Source organism: Acinonyx jubatus, chromosome C1, assembly GCF_027475565.1.
Source record: "Acinonyx jubatus isolate Ajub_Pintada_27869175 chromosome C1, VMU_Ajub_asm_v1.0, whole genome shotgun sequence".
Classification (NCBI taxonomy): domain Eukaryota; kingdom Metazoa; phylum Chordata; class Mammalia; order Carnivora; family Felidae; genus Acinonyx; species Acinonyx jubatus.
The window spans coordinates 61,371,594-61,389,976 of record NC_069381.1 but is presented as its reverse complement, the minus strand read 5'-3'; the positions used below and the strand labels follow the sequence as shown (position 1 = coordinate 61,389,976).

Here is an 18,383-nt window from a genome sequence, read left to right as displayed (position 1 = left end):
GGGAGAGGGAATTGGAGGTTTTCGGTGAGAGAAAAGGTGTGGAGGAGTCATCCAGCAAGTGGCAGAGTGAATGGTCTACAGCAATATAGTAGGAGTGCCCAGGAGTACTTGGGACCCACCTGAGCCTGCTTTCCTGTTCCAGCACAAACACGCTTTCTCCATATTTGTTGGGCAAGTCACGTAGCAAATTTCTGTTTAACTCCTAGGAAAGCTAATGAGCTTACATACAATCCTCCAAGCACAAACACATTGCATTCTTTGAGAGTTACTATATAAATCCAAGCTGTAAATGTTTGGTTGTAAACACCTTCTATGGAGGTTTAATAATCAGTACCGAAATCTGATTGATGACCTCTACTTTCCTATTTAACACTTAATAGTCTCTGTACAATTTTTATATGATTTCATTTGATTCTCTGTAGCTTCTTTCTTTGACCTTTTCAAATAATAATAAAACAATGATTGTGGTATTAAAGAATAAGACCTGTTATCCTTAACTAAAATGCATAGTTTTTAAGGACACTGGTTTTCAGTGTTTTGTTGGCTTCATCATTTCTCCAAACGAAATGTGTGCATGGCCAAAGTAGAAAAGTGTGGTGTCATTTCATGCCTCCCTGCTGCAGACCAAATAGAAGTCAAGGCAGAATGTTTTAAATGGGGCAGGGATATATGCTAGAGCTTTGCCTGTTTGGGTCTGCCCCACATGAGACTACTCTGATTATTCCAGAAGCACCTACACTGCACAGCTCCAGTGAATGTTCTCCAGTGGAGAACCACCCCTCTTATAATATAATATAATATAATATAATATAATATAATATAATATAATTTAATATAGTCACTTATAATATATAATATATTATTACTTTTATATTACATATTATATTACTTATTATATATATACATATATATAAACTCACTTGTAATATTATATAACTTTTTGGCAGGATCATATCTACAATAACAGTTTTAGTTATTTTATTTTATTATTTTTTTTAATGTTTATTTATTTTTGTGATAGAGTGCAAGCAGGGAGGGGCAGAGAGAGGGAGAGAGAGAATCTCAGGCAGGCTCCATGCTTGTCAGCACAGAGCCCGAGGCAGGGCTTGAACTCACAAACTGTGAGATCATGATCTGAAACGAAATCAAGAGCCAGGTGCTTAACCGACTGAGCCACCCAGGTGCCCCGCTTTTAGCCATTTTAAGGGGTGTACATTAATTCCTCTAATTTGTTAAAAATTAATTTTAACTCATTTTTAAAATACAGATTCCAGGGGCTCCTGGGTGGCTCAGTCGGTTGAGCGTCTGACTTCGGCTCAGGTCATGATCTCACAGTTTGTGAGTTTGAGCCCTGCGTTGGGCTCTGTGGTGACAGCTCAGAGCCTGGAGTCTGCTTCAGATTCTGTCTCTCTCTCTCTCTCTCTCTCTGCCCCGCCTCCACTCACACTCTCTCTCTCCTTTGGAAATAAATAAACATTTAAAAAAAAATACAGACTCTGGAACTTTTGTTATGAGGAGGGAAGTATTTGATACAACAAGAGGGAGTTCTGTTTCTGAACATGACTAGGAATTACCTGTTTGAGGTCCTCAGAAAACAAGAAAGGCTCAGCAGCGGTCACCAACAGGTGTGGAGATTCCACAGGTGCACCCATCCCTCAGTCATGGAAACTGAAAAGACAAGGTAGTTATTTCCAGTCGCTAGCGTGGAACCCCAGGAGGAAGAATTGCCTAGCCAAGTGGAACGCAGACAGCTCTGAGCTTTGGTAATCAAAATCAACACCTCAAATTATACTCAGAAGTCAAATAGGTAGTCAGTGACGAGGAGGGCACAGATGTTGCTCACTTTGTTTGTCCAATTCCCTCAAGCAGATGGGCAATAAAAAGCCTGTGCGTGCAGTAGGGAGGCATCAAAGCCTCCACACAGCCACAACATAAACTAAAAGTAACAGCATATCAGAAGCCCCAAATCGATGGATTTGGTGTTGCCATTGATAAGGGAAGAACAGCTTGAACAGAAGGCAGTGCTAGTAATCATATTCTGTGAAGATTCATGACACCTTTATTCCAAGGAAAGTGGTGTGCTAAGTACATCATCATTACAGTCAAGAATTTATCATGCTTAATATGGGGGAGGTAAGTGTATTCTTATTATCTCATTTTTTGCAGCCTGATAGTTACTTTGAGTGCAAATCCTTTTAGCTTTATTTTGTGGGGCGATATTGAAAAGATAAGTGATACAACTAAGTTCTCGTAAGCTGGGACAATTGATTCCTTTGCTATTTCTAGAGTGGGAATGGCTGAAATTCAGTGAAATCTTTAGTTCAAGAACTCTCCATTGGATCTGATTCACCTTGATTCAAATTTTACTTATTATTTCTGTTCCTCCTGGACTGACACGTCTTGACTGCATTCGGATCTGTTTTCACCTATACACTATATTGACTCAGTTTCCTGCTAAGTCATGTAACCTATAGAGAAAGGGACGCAAGTGGTGCTAGAGGAGAAGGATGGTGGAGACTGACAACTGCCAGGCACCTTTTTCAGGTCACAGATTGTCTCTAAGCCTTGGTGAAAACTGCTCCAGTTTGTGCTAGTTTCTGGGGAAGAGTGTGAGCACTTTCCCCAGTGGGCAGCCCAGCAGTGTATCATCTGTCCATGTGGCTGTTCATCTGAGCGGGCTGTAATCTAACAATATCTGTGTACCTCATTGGGAGGTGATGGAGTCTAGCAGTCCTGAGCCAGAATCTGCCTCCGTCACTAACCTGCTGGGTGAGCTTGGGCAACTGTCAGCCTCAGTTTCCTGATTTGTAAAGTTGTGATGTTGGTTCTTAATTTATTGTTCTGGGCAGGGTAATGAACCCTGCAAGAAAGTGTGTATATGGTGCCCAGCAAAGAGGTTGGCACAGAAGAAATGCTCAACAATCTTATTATTATCACAATCATATTTTTATTAATGTCTGTATTATTGTCATGACTGGAATTCTTATTTCAATATTAACTTCAGAGATAGGAAAAAAGCTATAGGAGGTTTTATTCATGTTACTTTTGCTATAACTGATTTTTAAAATATTTTCTAATGTCTCAGTACATTCAGATCATATGTTTTTTTCACCAGATTCGACTTGGAATGACTTTATGACCTCTACAAATTATTGCCATCTCCAAAGAAAAAAAGCTTATTGCAGGGAAAAGTCAAAAAAAGATTGTTGTACAGGCTTCAAAAGGCCATTCTAAAAACAATGATGACAGTTCTATTAAAATAAGCATGCAGGCTCCCGAGGTGTTTACTTAAAGGGCACAACAACATTTGACTGTATATGTTTCTTAAAAAATCAATCATATTTATTGAGAGTCAACCTTGTATGTAGGTCTTTTGTTGCTGTGTTGTTGGAATAACAAATTATCAAAGACTGGCATCTTTCTTCTTCTGATTATTTTTATCTCAGCTTCCATATGTTTATAAACCTGAATGTTCTTTTCGCACATAATTCTCATTTAAGGACTTGAATGATATGCTTACTGGACTCCATTATAAAGCCAAAAATATGCTTGAAGTCACAAGTTTTAGTTTGAAACTACCATTCTTAGTTGTTAAGTTGTTTTCTTGTTTATTGCTGTGGGTAAAATTGTTAATAACTGTGTTCACTTACAAGATTTTAGTATTAATAAGGAGAAAAGAGTTTATTCTAATTAACTATGTGTACTATAATAAAAAGATTTCTTATAACATTTTTTACTGGAGTAAGAAATAAGTGATTTAAAAAGCTCTGAGGTTCCACTGTGGTATAAATATAGGTTAAGCATCACCTTGTGTTTATATTTTTCACAGGTGCATTATTGCAATGGGCCTTGACAAAAATCCAACTTCACCAAAACCTAGGAAAGAAAAGAATATTGAGAAAAGAGAAGAACTAAAGAAGGGTGAGGGAAAACTGAGGAAGGATAGAGGGTACATGATACCAAGAAGGTATGAGATGGCGGGGAGCAAAACTTCCCCTTCAGTCATTTTTTCAGCTCAAGAAAAAACAAGGAATGGAGAAGTGAGAACAGCTGTGGAAGAAATGGAACGTAAAGGAAATCCAGGACAAGATGTTTGTGAAGATGACCCGGAAAATATATTTAAATACGGTAATGGATAACATGGAATTCTTTTGTTGTTGCTATTGTTGTTTTGCTTACGTCTTTAAAATGCCATTATCAGGGGCTCCTGGGTGGCTCAGTTGGTTAAGTGTTTGACTCTTGATATGGGCTCAGTTCATGATCCCGGGGTTATGATCTCGTGGTTGTGCATTCAAGCCCCATGTCGGGCTCTGAGCTAACAGCGCAGAGCCTGTTTGGAATTCTCTCTCTCTTTCCCTCTCTCTCTACCCCTCCCCCACACAATTGCACTTTCAAAATAAATAAATAAAAATAAAAACCCATTATCAAAATTTGCAACAATATTTATTAAATGTTACTCAGTTATAGTCCATAGGCAGCTAACTCTGGAGAGGTGAAGATGCTCATAGGGGCAGGAGAGGAAGGGGAGTTTATGTCTGTGTGAACCAGAAGGTCTGTTCACTTCTACAGAGAGAGACCAGGTTGACCAAATAGAATTTTACCTTTTTTTTTTTTTTTAGTATTTCCATGTACTTGCTTTGGTGAAATCGATGCTTATGTAGCAATAAGAGTATACCATAACTAAAAACAGTTGACATAGGCTTGGGGTCCTAGAGCCTATCTGTCTGCCTTGTTATTCTCCCCTTTTTTTCTCTCCTCTCCTGCACTCTTCTTCTTCCTCCTCCCTTCCTTCTTCCTTTCCTTCCTTTCTTCTGTCCTCCCTTCCTTCCTTCCTTTCTCTTTCTTTCCACACACACACACACTCACTCATATGTATAGTAGTAATAATAACAATAATCGAAGTGCCAGACACTGAGCACCAGGTCAGGAGCTTTTCACACACTATTTCATTTTATCCTCACCACTCATTGTGATAGATATTATTATTCCCTCCATTTTACAGGACAGGAAACTGAGGCTAAGGAATACAGACAGAAAGCAGCAGGACTAAGATTCATAGTGTAGGAGAGGAAACTTTTTCCTGGGCCCATTTAGGTTCATTGGCTGGGTCCTTATAAATTAATTAGACTGACAAAAGAGGTTAAAGTGGGAAAAACAAAGAAATTTATTAGCATGTGCATCACACATACACGCAGGAGCACTCAGCTGAGTAACTCAAAGGGGTGGTTAGAACTTGGGCTTATGTGGCATCTTACAAAAGAACAATCATTTTTAGAGAAGTGACAGGAAAAAGGGAAAGGACTAAGCTTCTGGGGCAGCAACTTGTGGGAAGGCAAATATGTAGCAAAACTAATGATATAAGGGCTAGTTTCAGTGAGGTTTATTATGCTGATTCCTTTGGTGTTTTGTCTGGGCTGATAAGGGTCTAAAGTTGTCTCCTATGATTAACTTGTGTCCATCTTGGTAGAGAGAGGAGGGGAGACACCTTCAAAAATGTATGCTGTGCTTTTAGGGAGAGGGCAGAGAGCTCGTCGTATATCTACTATTACTCAGTTGCTTTAAACTCAAAATAATCTTATACCAAAGTGGCTATTTTTGGGCCACATACTCTGCCATACTCCAGTATCCAGGCCTGTCTAATTCAAAAACCCAGACTTCCCACACTGTACAACCTCCTGTTCTGTAAAAGCTATTTTAGATGTTGCTTGGTTGTGGGTGATATGTCAAAGAGTCAGAAAGAGAGAGCTGCCTGGGTGTCCCTCCTACAGCAAGGAGACAGAGCAGGATTAGGGGAGCAGAGCTGTGGGCTGGGGTGACTTGTGGAAGAACTGGCATCAGGCAAGGGGCAGATTCCAGGTACTTCCTTCTCATCTCATCTTGCTCAAGGGTTCAGAAATCCCGGAGAATAATTACAGAGCTATTATAACACTGCACTTTGTTCATTACTGAAATAACATGATCATCTTAAAATGGATTTCACTTATAACACTTTGACTCAGTTTATCTCTGTGATCCCTTCTAGTCTTTATTATCTTAGACTGAGAATTTAAAATGATCTATGGCAACAGCAATAGTGGAGAGATTAACAAATGGGTTGTGTTTTTATGTGTTTTAACTTTCAAGACATGTAGTTTTATTAAAGCTATGTTTAGGAGAGGCTTTTCATTTTCTTCATTTTTTTTCCTTAAACCAACATGCCCAGTGTTATGAGTAGTGTACTTTATGCCTATAGCTTTTCCTAAGGTCTTCTTCTGTGTTGGCTAGTTAGTGGACTTGTTCTTTAAAAAAAGAAGAAGAAAAAATAGTAGCAGCAAGGCTTCTGCTCTCTGCAGAGCATCCACTGATGGTAAGAGCAGCAGGAAACTTGAGTGGAGGTCAGCGCGAGAGAGTTGCAGCTGGATTGATGTCAACCTTATGTCGACTCACTTCCTCATTAGTGAGGATGGTAAACAACAAGCTAATTAAATTCTCTGAAAGAAGGAAGATGAAATGGGAGAAACAGAAGAAATATGAAAAGGAATCCAGAAAGCATGCCACCAGTTCATTCATATTGAGAACATGAGTAGCTAACACAAAGTATATGGCTTTGAGCTGCCATGCTAATTGAGCACATGTGGTTAATGGAGGGATGATATTTATTTAGATGTGAAGGCAGTAGTGGGTAGGGCTAAGCCAGGAAAGCCTTGAAGCCCATACTTTGAGAGAAACACAGAAGGTCCTGTAAAATAGGATGTAGGGACTATTTTTATGGTTCACTACATGTTCCTTTAATTTTATTCTCTGCTTCAGTAATATAACAGTAATTGTGTCCTAATTGTGGGCCCTAGTACTTCTGCAATTTTAGTCAGGTGCCTCCATTAAAGTGTATTTCTCCTGGTCTACAACCAACTCTTTCCACTTCCAATCACAATCACTATTACTACTAATCCCTAGTAATCACTAGACACATATTGTCCATGACACTGTGCTAAGCATGTTCCAGGGATTATTGCTTTAATACTGACCATAGCTTTGTGAGGCAGGAGCTACCATCACAGATGAAGAAACTGAAGCTTAAAGAGATTAAGCAAATTGCCTAAGGTCACACAGCTAGCGACTGTTTTAACTTGGACTTCCGGCACCTGACAGCCTGCTTCTAAAACCCTCATATGTCACCACTATGTAATACTATTGCTGGAATTATAGCAATTCACTCATGTTCTGTTGGGCCCCCTGCTTATCCTGTGACCAGGAAGAAATATCTGTAAAGTGACAGATTCCTGTGTTTCCTTGTGTGTGTGTGTGTGTGGGGGGGGGGGGGGGTGTATGCATGCACATGCAAGTTCTGTAGCTAACTTGAATTCTTTTTTGTACGAAGTTTCCAAGATCTCCAGATGACTTTCTGCCCTTTTTTTAAAATTCCATTCCACTCATTTGACATTATTTCGTATAATTAATCATGAGTCCTATATAAAAATCCATAGGCAATCAAGCCCAGTAGTGTTGAAACTAACACTACTGAGAACCATGTATAAAAACTACTACGAGTACAGTTATCTCTTCTGTACCTGAGTCTTATTTCCTCAACAAAAATTGGAGATTCCTTGATGGCAGGGGTTGTGTTATTGTAGCGTCTCTTATTTTGCTATTTTATCTTCTTGCACATTAAAGATTCTCAATAAAGGCTTATTGATTGATAGCTAACTAGGCCAAGTGAGGAACTATTCTATTATTTGGTCTGAAATATTTGGATCCAAATATTTGTTTTTATTAGTATTTCCTATTTGTTTCATGCAATATAAACCAAATTTTTCATCTTCTTGTTCATTTATAATTTTGTTTTGCTGATAATAATTTGCATTTCATGTTCCCCATATTAAATCTCTTTCATGAAAACATTCTTGTGATGAATTCTCTTTGTTTGCCTTTCTTCGTTACAGTTTCTGATTTCACTTTTCCCCTTACATCTCCCTCATACAATCTCTGCATTAACAGAGCTTTCTTCATATGCACAGGGCATGCATTTCTAAATTAAGTTTCTTTCATTGCAGCAGGGTAGCTCTCAAGTAATTACCTGAGAGGCCCCCACCACTGGAAAGGAAGCCAGAATATCTAATAACTAAAACACACAAAATGAGGAAAGCTTTATTTTCCCTGTAATTTTTATTTTAAAGATAATTGTTTATGTGCTTAATTGGTTCTGCATGAAATCCTTTTGCTCTCCATCCTTGGCATGTTGTCACTTCAAGATTTTCAGTTGTTGGTGGAGGAAAAAGGGGAACAATTAAATATGAAAGGTGAAAAATTATAACCACAAGGGACAGCTGGAGTTTATCTGATGTGACAATTTCCTTTTTCTGCTACAGATTTGTTGCACCTCTGTAGGGAATGAAGCAAATTAGTGGCTGTGACAGGAATGTTCTATTTTATAAGAATTTTTTTTATCCTTGGAATGTAATTATTTCATTGACTGTAAGGATGAATAATGCATATGATTTGGGTTCTGGTCTAGGTATAGAATCCCTCATAATGCCTTTTCTTGATGTCCATTTGGTTCTCAAAGAATGTGCTATTCATGGTGTTACTTCTCAGGGCCTTTGGACTTGATTAATTGAATTTTTCCACTTCGCTATTCATTAACTTGATATCCAAATATTTTGAACATTCTTCATATGAAATATGACCTCACTGAGTCTCCAAATTAACTTTCATTATTATAACCCTGTTCTCTTCATTTTTAATTTATTTCTAATTTATTGTTTTCTATCAAGTTCTTCTCTTGTCCATTTTGGTTATTGTAGATGATGATGTACATTTGTAAATGAACTTTCATGAGGTTGCAGGCTTGTCATTTGGAGCCTTATTTCTTTTGTGCTCTTGTATATGTGACTGATTGCAGTCTTTGATCATTTGCTATTAGTTTTCCATATTCACTAATTGTGTGAAAAAGATGTGAAGAAAGGCCCAGAGAAGAGAAAGTCATGGAGTCAAGGTTCTCATTAAAGTAAAATGGCTTAAGTATCAGGGATTCTGTTTTCATTCTCATAGTGGAGATGTTTTTTTCTCAGAATATGAAGAAGATTTTGAAGCAGATGAGGAGAAACAAGATGAGAAAGCTAATGAAGGAGGACAGGCTGATGATCAAATGAATGGGATGTCAAAGTCACCCTCAGATGATGAAAAAGATCATTTAGACCCTGCAAAGGAGAGTGAAACCTCGTGGCAGAAGGCGGCAGATGCTGATGACAATGTGAAAGATGAAGGTGACGGATGCTCTGACAGTGAGCTGGAGGAGGAGAAACAAGGCAAGTTGTTCCACTTACCATGTGATGTGTGCTGTTCGGCAAAGGTGCTGACTACTTTTCTTTTCTTTATGTTTGATGAGATGACCCTCTTTTAAGGGGACTTTTAGAGCCTGGTTCCCTAACCAGAGGATGCTGATCAATCAGTCTTCCATAGATACCCAACTTACGGGGTGGGTCCTTAACCCCTTCTCTTTCCTTAGTTTGCTGGGATTTTTTAATAGGGGTCAGGTAAAGCTTGCTGTGACATGTCTTCTGTTTACTTAGAAAGTTACTCCTTTTTTTAAATGTTTATTTATTTTGAGAGAGAGAGACACACACACACACAATGAGTAGGGGAGGGGAAGAGAGAGAGAGAGAGAGAGAGAGAGAGAGAGAGAGGGAGAGAGAAAGAATTCCAAGCAGATTCTGTACTGTCAGCAAAGAGCCCAAGCAGGGCTTGGACTCACAAACTGAGATCATGACCTGAGCAGAGATCAAGAGTCATGCTTAACCAACTAAATCACCCAGGTGCCCCTCCCTCTTTTTTTTTCTTTTTCTTCTTCTTTTTTTTTTTTTAATCCCAAAGCATTCCCTCTTACACATATACACACACCATTTTGTGGCCTTAGAAAAATGAAAAGTAGCTCCTTTTCAATTAAAGGGAAAGTTGAAAACTCCTGCCTTAGGTTCACTTTTTTGTCTTAACTTACCTGAACACAGGGTGCTGACGTTTTAGTTTCATGTAAGGATCATCACTCATGGCAAAGGAGACCTCCTCATAGTCCTTAAGCCTAAGATGATTCTGAGTGTTCGTGGAAAAAATACAGAAAGGTTTTCAGGTAGACAAAGAAACCATCATCTGAGGCTTATCTCAAACATTTGAAGACTTTTTTTAATATGTCAATTTACCGAAGTAATGTTTGGTCAAAGAAGGAACCGATTTCCTGCTTTGTCCCATAAGGGTTTGGCCGAGGCTATGTGATTCTTAGTTAATCAGAGATCTTTCCTGGTATATCCAGAACATTAATAGTTATAACCATAACACTGTCATATTTAAGTATGTGTATGTCTTTGTAGTTTGTGTTGGGCTAGAAAATAAGTTTATATCATGATGACATTTTTATTTGTTTTTAAAGTTTATTTATTTATTTTTGAGAGAGAGTGAGAGAGCACATACAAGCAGGGGAAGGGCAGAGAGAGGAGAGAGAGAATCCCAAGCAGGCTCTGCACTGTCAGTGCAGAGCCCAATAAGGGGCTCAATCCCATGGAACTGCGAGATCGTGACCTGAGCCAAAGTCATACACTCAACCAACTGAGCCACTTAGGTGCCCCCATGATGACTTTTTGAATTGCTGTCTATTTTCACCATTCTTTCCAGCTCTCAGTAATTTTTCTGTATAAAATCTCAAACTTTGGGGGCACCTGGGTGGCTCAGGTGGCCGAGTGTACGACTTTAGCCCAGGTCATTGTCTCCCGGTTCGTGAGTTCGAGCCCCACATCAGGCTAACTGCTACTGTCTTCCTGTCAGTGCAGAGCCCACTTTGGATTCTCTGTCCCCTTCTCTCTGCCACTGTCCCATTCACACTCTCCAAAAAGTAAATAAATATATTTTTTTTAATCTCAAAATTTTGAATTCGGCAAATATATTAGGATAATATAAAATAAAAGTAAATTCAGTAATCAAGTAATCACAAGAGCAAATATTTATAGTTTCACTCTCTTCAAGAAAGAATTTAAGCAAACCTATTCTAAAATTTCATGCACACATATACAAGGCAATAACATGCAGAAATAATTTAGAGTAAAAGGGAAGATAATTTTACTAGGAACCATACATGAGACCATCAATAAGCTTGAACTAAAAATTTAATCCTGAGTTTCCTGACAGTCAAAGCAAAGAGTGAAGCATGATGTGAATATTTAGAATGATGTTCACTATTAGTAAACTTGAAAACAAGAGTTGCTGTCACTTTCATTATAGTTGAAAGAACTACTCAAGATTAATGGTCTGGCATTGAAATATTTTTTGTGAAGTCTTAAACTAGCCTTTTTCTATAATTTCTCTTAATACTTATATTTTATGTTTCCAGGCATGCTTAATATGTAAGCTTTTTTCCCCCTCAATTTGAATGTGAGCATCGAATTTAAGTTTACATTACTATCTGATATAGGGAAAGTTAAAGAATTCTATGAAAAAGTGATGTCACCTGAGTCAAATTTTAAAGAAGCTGTACAAATGACTTGAACCTGGAAAATAATTGAAAATGTGTTTGCATGTAAATATAATTGGTTCAAAACACAAAGGACTCAATTTTTCACTTCTTCAGTATGGTGGAGAATTATCAAGGGCTGATTTCATGAAGGTTCAATACATTCTTTCAATAGTTGGGCATCTGGAATTATTTTTGTGCTGCTTAATCATCTTTTTTTCTTGGGATCAAATGGATTTTTTCTGTGACAGATTAATTTTTATATTCAAACAGAGAGGGGTGTAGGCAGTACCTGGATATTCCTGGAGGAAAAGCTTTAGTCATTTAGACCTGTAATTATTGAATAATAGGCAGAGATTGGTAAGCTTTATCATTGAATACTGCTTGCATATAAATAATTGGAACCCTATGTTTGGAAAGGTATTCCAAAGGTATTTATTGTTTATTAAAACTCAGTGCTAAGCACTATACCAAATATTTTACATGAATTATCTGATTTACCTCAAACAATCTTATAAGGAAGGTACTTTTTCTTTTTATCTCCATTTTTTCAAATAAACTTGGAAATGGTGGGATTAAGTAACTCACATAGCCAGAAAGTAACAGAGCCAGGATATAAACATTACTTAAGTTTAGAGCTTGCATTTTGGAGAAACAACATAACTATGATTTTTCCAAATGAGAAAATAACTATTTATCTAAAAGTAAAGCAAATCCCCCTAATAAAAGGATTGTGCTTCCTTAAGACAATACATTTTAGAGGTACTTATCTTGAGTTCATCTTATTCTCTAGCTTCTGTTTTTTGTTTTGTTTTTAAACAGAGGAGATAAAAACAGATATTTTCTGCTTTTACTCAAATTTACCTTTCTCTTCCCTGGATGGGCCTCCCTGTCCACTTCCAGGCCTTTCATTCAGTTCCAGCTTAGCCCCCTCTTCCACCCACACTCTCCTCCTTTGGCACCCTTCATTGATCGCTTTATATTATGAAACTCTATCATTCAGTAATTCTTTATTCTCTTATTGTTTCATATGTTAAATTTTTCCTTTCAAATTCATTACACAAGTTACTGACAAAGTTATTTACACTATGAAAGCTAGGACTGTATGTTGTCTTTGTTATTCCTCACAAAGGTGATTTCTTAAAAGATATTTCATAAATATTCTGTTTTTTTTAAGTTTATTTATTTTGAGAAAGAGAGAGAGAGAGCGAGAGAGAGAGCATGCACAAGCAAGGGAAAGGTAGAGAGAGAGGGAGAAGAGCTAAGCTCAAGCAGCTTCACACCATCAGCACAGAGCCTGATGTGGGGATCAAACCCACGAACCATGAAATAATGACCTGAGACAAGATCAGGAGTCAGATGCTCAGCCGACTGAGCCACCCAGGCACCCTAATTACTTGATTGTTTTAACACCAAGAATACTAAGATGCCATGATATCTAGTTACATTTACACTGTATGTTATTATTAGAATTTTATTGAAAACGATTGTATAGAGTTAGCTGCAATTTAGGTGTAGAATATATAACAAAGAGATATGTAATAAAAGCTACCACAACGTACAAAATCTAGCACGCAAAGGTTGGGAAATTTAAAAGGCAAAAATTAAATTTGCCAACTATTTAAGAGAAAGAGAAAGAGAGAGAGAGAGAGAGCAGGGGAGGAGCAGAAGGAGAGGGAGAGAGAGAATCTTAAGTAGGCTCCATACCTAATGCAAAGCCCAACGTGGGGCTTGAACTCAGGACTGTGAGATCATGACCTGAGTTGAAATCGAAAGTCAGATGTTTAACCAACTAAGCCCACATGGCGTCCCCCCCCAACTATTTTATTTTGTTGTTTCAATAATGATATTATTAAGCTATCCTTTTTCAGAGCTCTTTTGCATTTTTGGTATTTACAATAAAACTTTGCCATTATTCTGAAATAAAATCTCATCATTTATTACTGTTTCTTTCTTCTACCTCCAGGCTCTTTTATTTCCCTTCCCTTGATTTTGATAACCTGGCCTTGTGTTATTCAGAAACATTCCTTTTAGCATGTGGAGTATCCAAATTAGAGGTTTCACCCAGCAAACAAAGTAGCATGCTTTAAAAATGATAATGACACAATAGATTCCTTGGAACACTCTATTAAAAAGCCAGACAGCATTTCATCTTCAGAAGTGTAAGAGGCATATTGTGACCACTGAATCTGAGACACCAGTTCATCCTTTTTATTGACATGATTAAGAATCTTGCTGTTAGTATTTGGATGTGTTTCATTTGAACCTGCCTGCACCTGTTCCCAGAGGGCAAACAATTGCCCAGGCTGTCACTCTAGTGACAAGTCGGTCCCATTTAAACTGCCAGCTAACAATTGCGTGGGCCTGCCTTGATGAATGCTCTCTGCTGAGCAGCCCATGAGTGATGAGCGCTAGGAACCGAGAGCCACTAGGAGAGCACCCTGGTTTAGGAATGACGGGTGAGACTTTCCATCGTTTACAAAGAATGACACCTTCCTTTTCTCTGCATTTGTGTTGGCAACCCTAGGCGCTAATTCACTAGTTGAAAATATATTGTCATAGATGAATGTTATAAGGTTGAGGGGAAAAGTGTCATGTCACTGACAATACACTTTTGTGCTTTTATGGACAGTTTGGTTGATAATGCTTATGAGTAAGAGGTAAAGAATAAATAGCTCCTTAAGAGTAGAGTAAGAGAGAAAGAAAGAGAAAAACTCTTCCCAGAATTGCAAAAGATAGAATATAATAATTAAAACAAATGCCTTTTCTAGTAAGAAATATAATATTTCACTTGTGCTATTTTCCAGTCTGTTGAAGAAATAGTCCTTATAGACTTTTAAAATTCCCGAGTCACAAAAGATATTCTATTTACTTGACTTACTGACTTCAACAATCTCACTCTTCATTTCTTGGCCTGACTATTGAAGAGGAGCATGAGGGAAGCCTCCTCCCTCCGTGTTGAATTATAAGTGATGTGAAACCACATTCTGTGGACTTCAGTGTAACTTGACTGCTCCTTGGAGCAGAGAAGATTAGGGGAAGATTGTAGGTGGCCTTCTGGTCAGACTCTATATGTGTGGGTTTTTTGTTGGTTGGTTGGTTGGTTGGTTTTTTACATGATTAGTCAAACTTCAATTTTTCTGAATGGCAAGAATTCCTCAATCCATATTCACTTTTTGATTGTTGAAGCAAGAAGGCATGGCTTTCAGGTGAATATTTAAATTCAGACTCATCTTTTAGTCCACACAAAATACTTTCCTATGAGGTATTTCTCTACAGTTTTGAATCTGCCTTGTACACAACAAAGGCATTATGAAGACACTCAGTAAAGTCTTGTGGAATATATGGCTGATGGAGTAGATTAATGATAAATATAAAAGGACTTAGGCAGGACAGTGTGACACAGGATTTGATTATATTCCTAGTATTTTAAGTATTCATTGCAGTGTTTTAAAAAGTGCAATTAAAGGTACATATGGAGAAACTTTTAAGTTTTTTTTAAATTTTTTCTTCTCCCCCTAACAGAGTTGTATTTACCTATAGATATTTATTCTTACAAAGTAATGCATATATTTGTCTCATTGATGAATTGAGTAATGACTTATCAGTGTGAGGACATGTGGTCTCCCTTAAGACAAATAACTAGTTAGTGTTCATAGCTAGAATTTAATGACTTCTAGTGTTATTTTCTTAAGCATACGTTCATTCGATAATATTTATGAGTACAAAGCACTTGCCTAGTTAGGCATTATTGTATATGAAACTATTGACTAAATCATAGTATCTAATATAAAATATAAACAGTTTTATGAACTCATGGGTATAATCAAGATAGAACTATTAGTATGAGCAGGATGTATAAACTCATGTGTCATAGCCAATTTGAAGACAGTAGGAACAGTGCCTATGCAGATTTTTCTGTGAACCCTCAGACTAAAGAATGGGAGAGAGAAGCAATTTGTATTAGAGTTCGAAAGAGTATTGGGTTCATTGGGTTGGGATGCATGGTATGTTACTGGGGTGATCTACATTATTAACTGAATTTACGTATTTGAGTTTATGCACTTTTTAAAGTGTCCATAGGGTTTCAAGCTAGTAAACCCAAAACAAAATAGTTAAAATCAGGACACTAATGGAGAAAATGGTGAATTTAAACTATAATAGAACCATGTTCGGGGCACCTGGGTGGCTCAGTCAGTTAAGTATCCGACTTCGGCTCAGGTCATGATCTCGCAGTTTGTGGGTTTGAGCCCCGTGTCAGGCTCTGTGCTGACAGCTCAGAGCCTGGAGCCTGCTTCGGATTCTGTGTCTCCCTCTCCCTCTGTCCCTCTCCCCGGTCACACTCTGTCTTTCTGTCTTTCTTTCAAAAATAAATAAACATTAAAAATTAAAAAGTAAGAGGTGCTCCATATGCATTTAATGAATGAATCTATGTAAGTGGGTAGAAAGGTAAACAACTCAGCGCCTCAGTTATGAGAGGGGAGAGCATAGCTCCTCATGAATTTGTGAGACTGGTGTTGACTGGATGTGTGTGTCGGCACCCTTGTTCACGTGTGTATTGACTTGGCTAGGCAGGCAGTATAAACAGTGGAGATTACTGTATATATATATGTGTGTGTGTGTGTGTGTGTATATATATATATATACACACAGTGGCCAAAATGGAGAATGACCACTAGAGATATAAAAGGAGGACAGATTGAATTCCATGAGTTCAGATGTTTTGGAAAGATCTATTTTTTATTTCTTGTTCTAGGGTGCTGACAGTAGAGAGTTAGTTAAGAGAAGCAATAGTAGGTCCATGACAGTGGATGCTGTCTGTTTGAAGGCCTTTGGCAAGAAGAGTGGTCTTGGCTTTACTACAGTGGGTCATTAAAAAAAACGTTTTGCAAAACCTGCTACTTTATAGCTAATGGACATTGGGTATTATTTAACTTCTCTGGGCCTTACTTTCTAGATCTAGAAAAGAAGATAGCTATTCCGTGGGATTAAGTGAGATGTTTGTTAAGTATTTACCTCATTTTTTGGTACACAGTAGGTGCATAACCATGATCAGGTTTTATTGTGTTTTTTTTTTTTCTAAGCAATTGGTAGCTGCAGTTACTATGCTTCATATAACACAGGGTGAAATCACAAGACAGAAATGTATTAAGCTATACTTAACATGGATGATTTCATACAGGGGGAAAGACTAAAAGTCATAAAGAAATCATTATTCAATTTGATTATGTTAATTTTGTGTCATGTGATTTCTACAATGACTTACAGAGAGAAATAAGTAAAATTCACCCCATTTTATAGGCAAGAAAACAGAAGCCTAGAGAGGTTAAGTGGAATAGCCAAAGTCAAAGCTAGTAAGTAGCTGAGTCATGATTGAAACACCAAGGTTTATCTTACAGGAGGACATGTTATTTTCTCTCAGTCTCATGTTGTGTGAAGTAGTAGTGATGCAGAAGAAGGAATAGTTATCAATGACATGAAAAAAGAAGACAGTGAAGGATGTGGAGACTGAATGGGCAGAGTGGAAAGTGAGAGGTCCTGCTTATGATATGGAATCATAGTACCACACATGCTGGCTTTGGCCAAAGATTTGGGCAACAAGTGCTGATCATTTCTTTACCGTAACACCAAGAGCAGATTCTTCCAGCATCAGTACCTGGAAGGAGCACAAGAGAGACAAATAGAATTGGGTGGGAGGCAGAGTTGCTTACTAACATGACTTCAAGCTAATTTTTTCCCTACTAATGACAAAAAAAAAATTACATATGTTCCCTCAAAGTTCTTTTATGTAAAAAATTCTTTTAGGCAAAAATTTCTATATAAAAATTTGCTTCATTTCTAAGACAATAAATAAAATTAGTGTTGAAAATCCCAGTCCATGGCCCTAAAACATTTTGAGCTTTTTTTTTTTTTTTAGGCAAAGTCTTGCCCCAGTGTCTGCATGAAAATGAGATAAAGGAATGAGAGAGAAACTAACTTGTACGGCAAGGTTAGAGAGAAATTGGAAAACTGAAATGAGTTTATAGGGGAGGTCAGGTACCCTTGCCTCTTGAAGGTCATTCATTCTCCTGATCTCTCTTCTCTACGGGACTGGCTCAAAATGAGCCAGTGTGTTCCAGCCTTTTGAATTAAAGTAACACAATTAATAGAAGCTAAAGAAAGGTAGCTACTAAAGAAAAGTAGAGGAACGCTCATTTTTTTTTTTATTATGTGAACAACTCTCAGAGCCAAAAGTCAGAGCCATTATATCAATATTAAGATGGTAGACATGAATATTTTCGGAAGTGCAGAACAAGTATAATATGGACTTCTAGCTAATTGTGCAGTTAATGAAAGCTACTGATTGAACAACTAGCAAATAGGAGTTCTTTTCCTTTAAAAAAAAATGAGATGCTTTAGAGAGAGGGAGATCATACTCCCTAGAGTGTCTGAATTGGGACAAATAAGATAGAGAACAGTTGTCCTTGATCTGCTGTGCTCCCTACTGAGAGACGGTATATCCAGATTTTATAAAATGGAGATAAAGAAAGAGTGGTTCAAGTATGTGTTTCCTTGGAAAACAGTGGTCAACTGGTGCCTGTCAAGGTAGTTGGGAGATAAGAACAAATGGAATTGTGCTTAAGGGGTTGTGTTGCTTAAAGGCTTTTTAGAGTTTGTTTTTTTACCGCTGTGTAGCATCTCTCAAATCTTTGTGGAAACTCTGATAAGTCTCTGTGACTATACTTAAAATTCTAAGCCCTGTCACGGAGAGCCATTTGGGCTGGAGGGTGTGAAGGAGAAGGATAAGAGTAAAGACAGGTATTTCTTCCCTTAAAGTCTGCATCAGCTGCTAGAGCCATCTGTGTAGCTGCCAAGCAGAAATAAAAGAAACAGAGAAAAGAGTAAGGAGAACACAGAGAAAACAAGAAAC

General features: G+C 37.7%; 1 protein-coding gene across 9 annotated transcripts in view; it reads left to right on the top strand.

Annotated features, from left to right (window-relative positions):
* Nucleotides 1–18,383, top strand: part of ERICH3 (glutamate rich 3) — a 106,220-nt gene that overhangs the window by 67,033 nt on the left and 20,804 nt on the right. For all 9 annotated transcript variants that reach the window (XM_027058856.2, XM_027058854.2, XM_027058855.2 and 6 more), the window contains 2 exons: nt 3,830–4,128; nt 9,048–9,284. In XM_027058856.2, the coding sequence (XP_026914657.2) occupies nt 3,830–4,128; nt 9,048–9,284 (536 nt within the window). The remainder of the gene's footprint in view (nt 1–3,829; nt 4,129–9,047; nt 9,285–18,383) is intronic.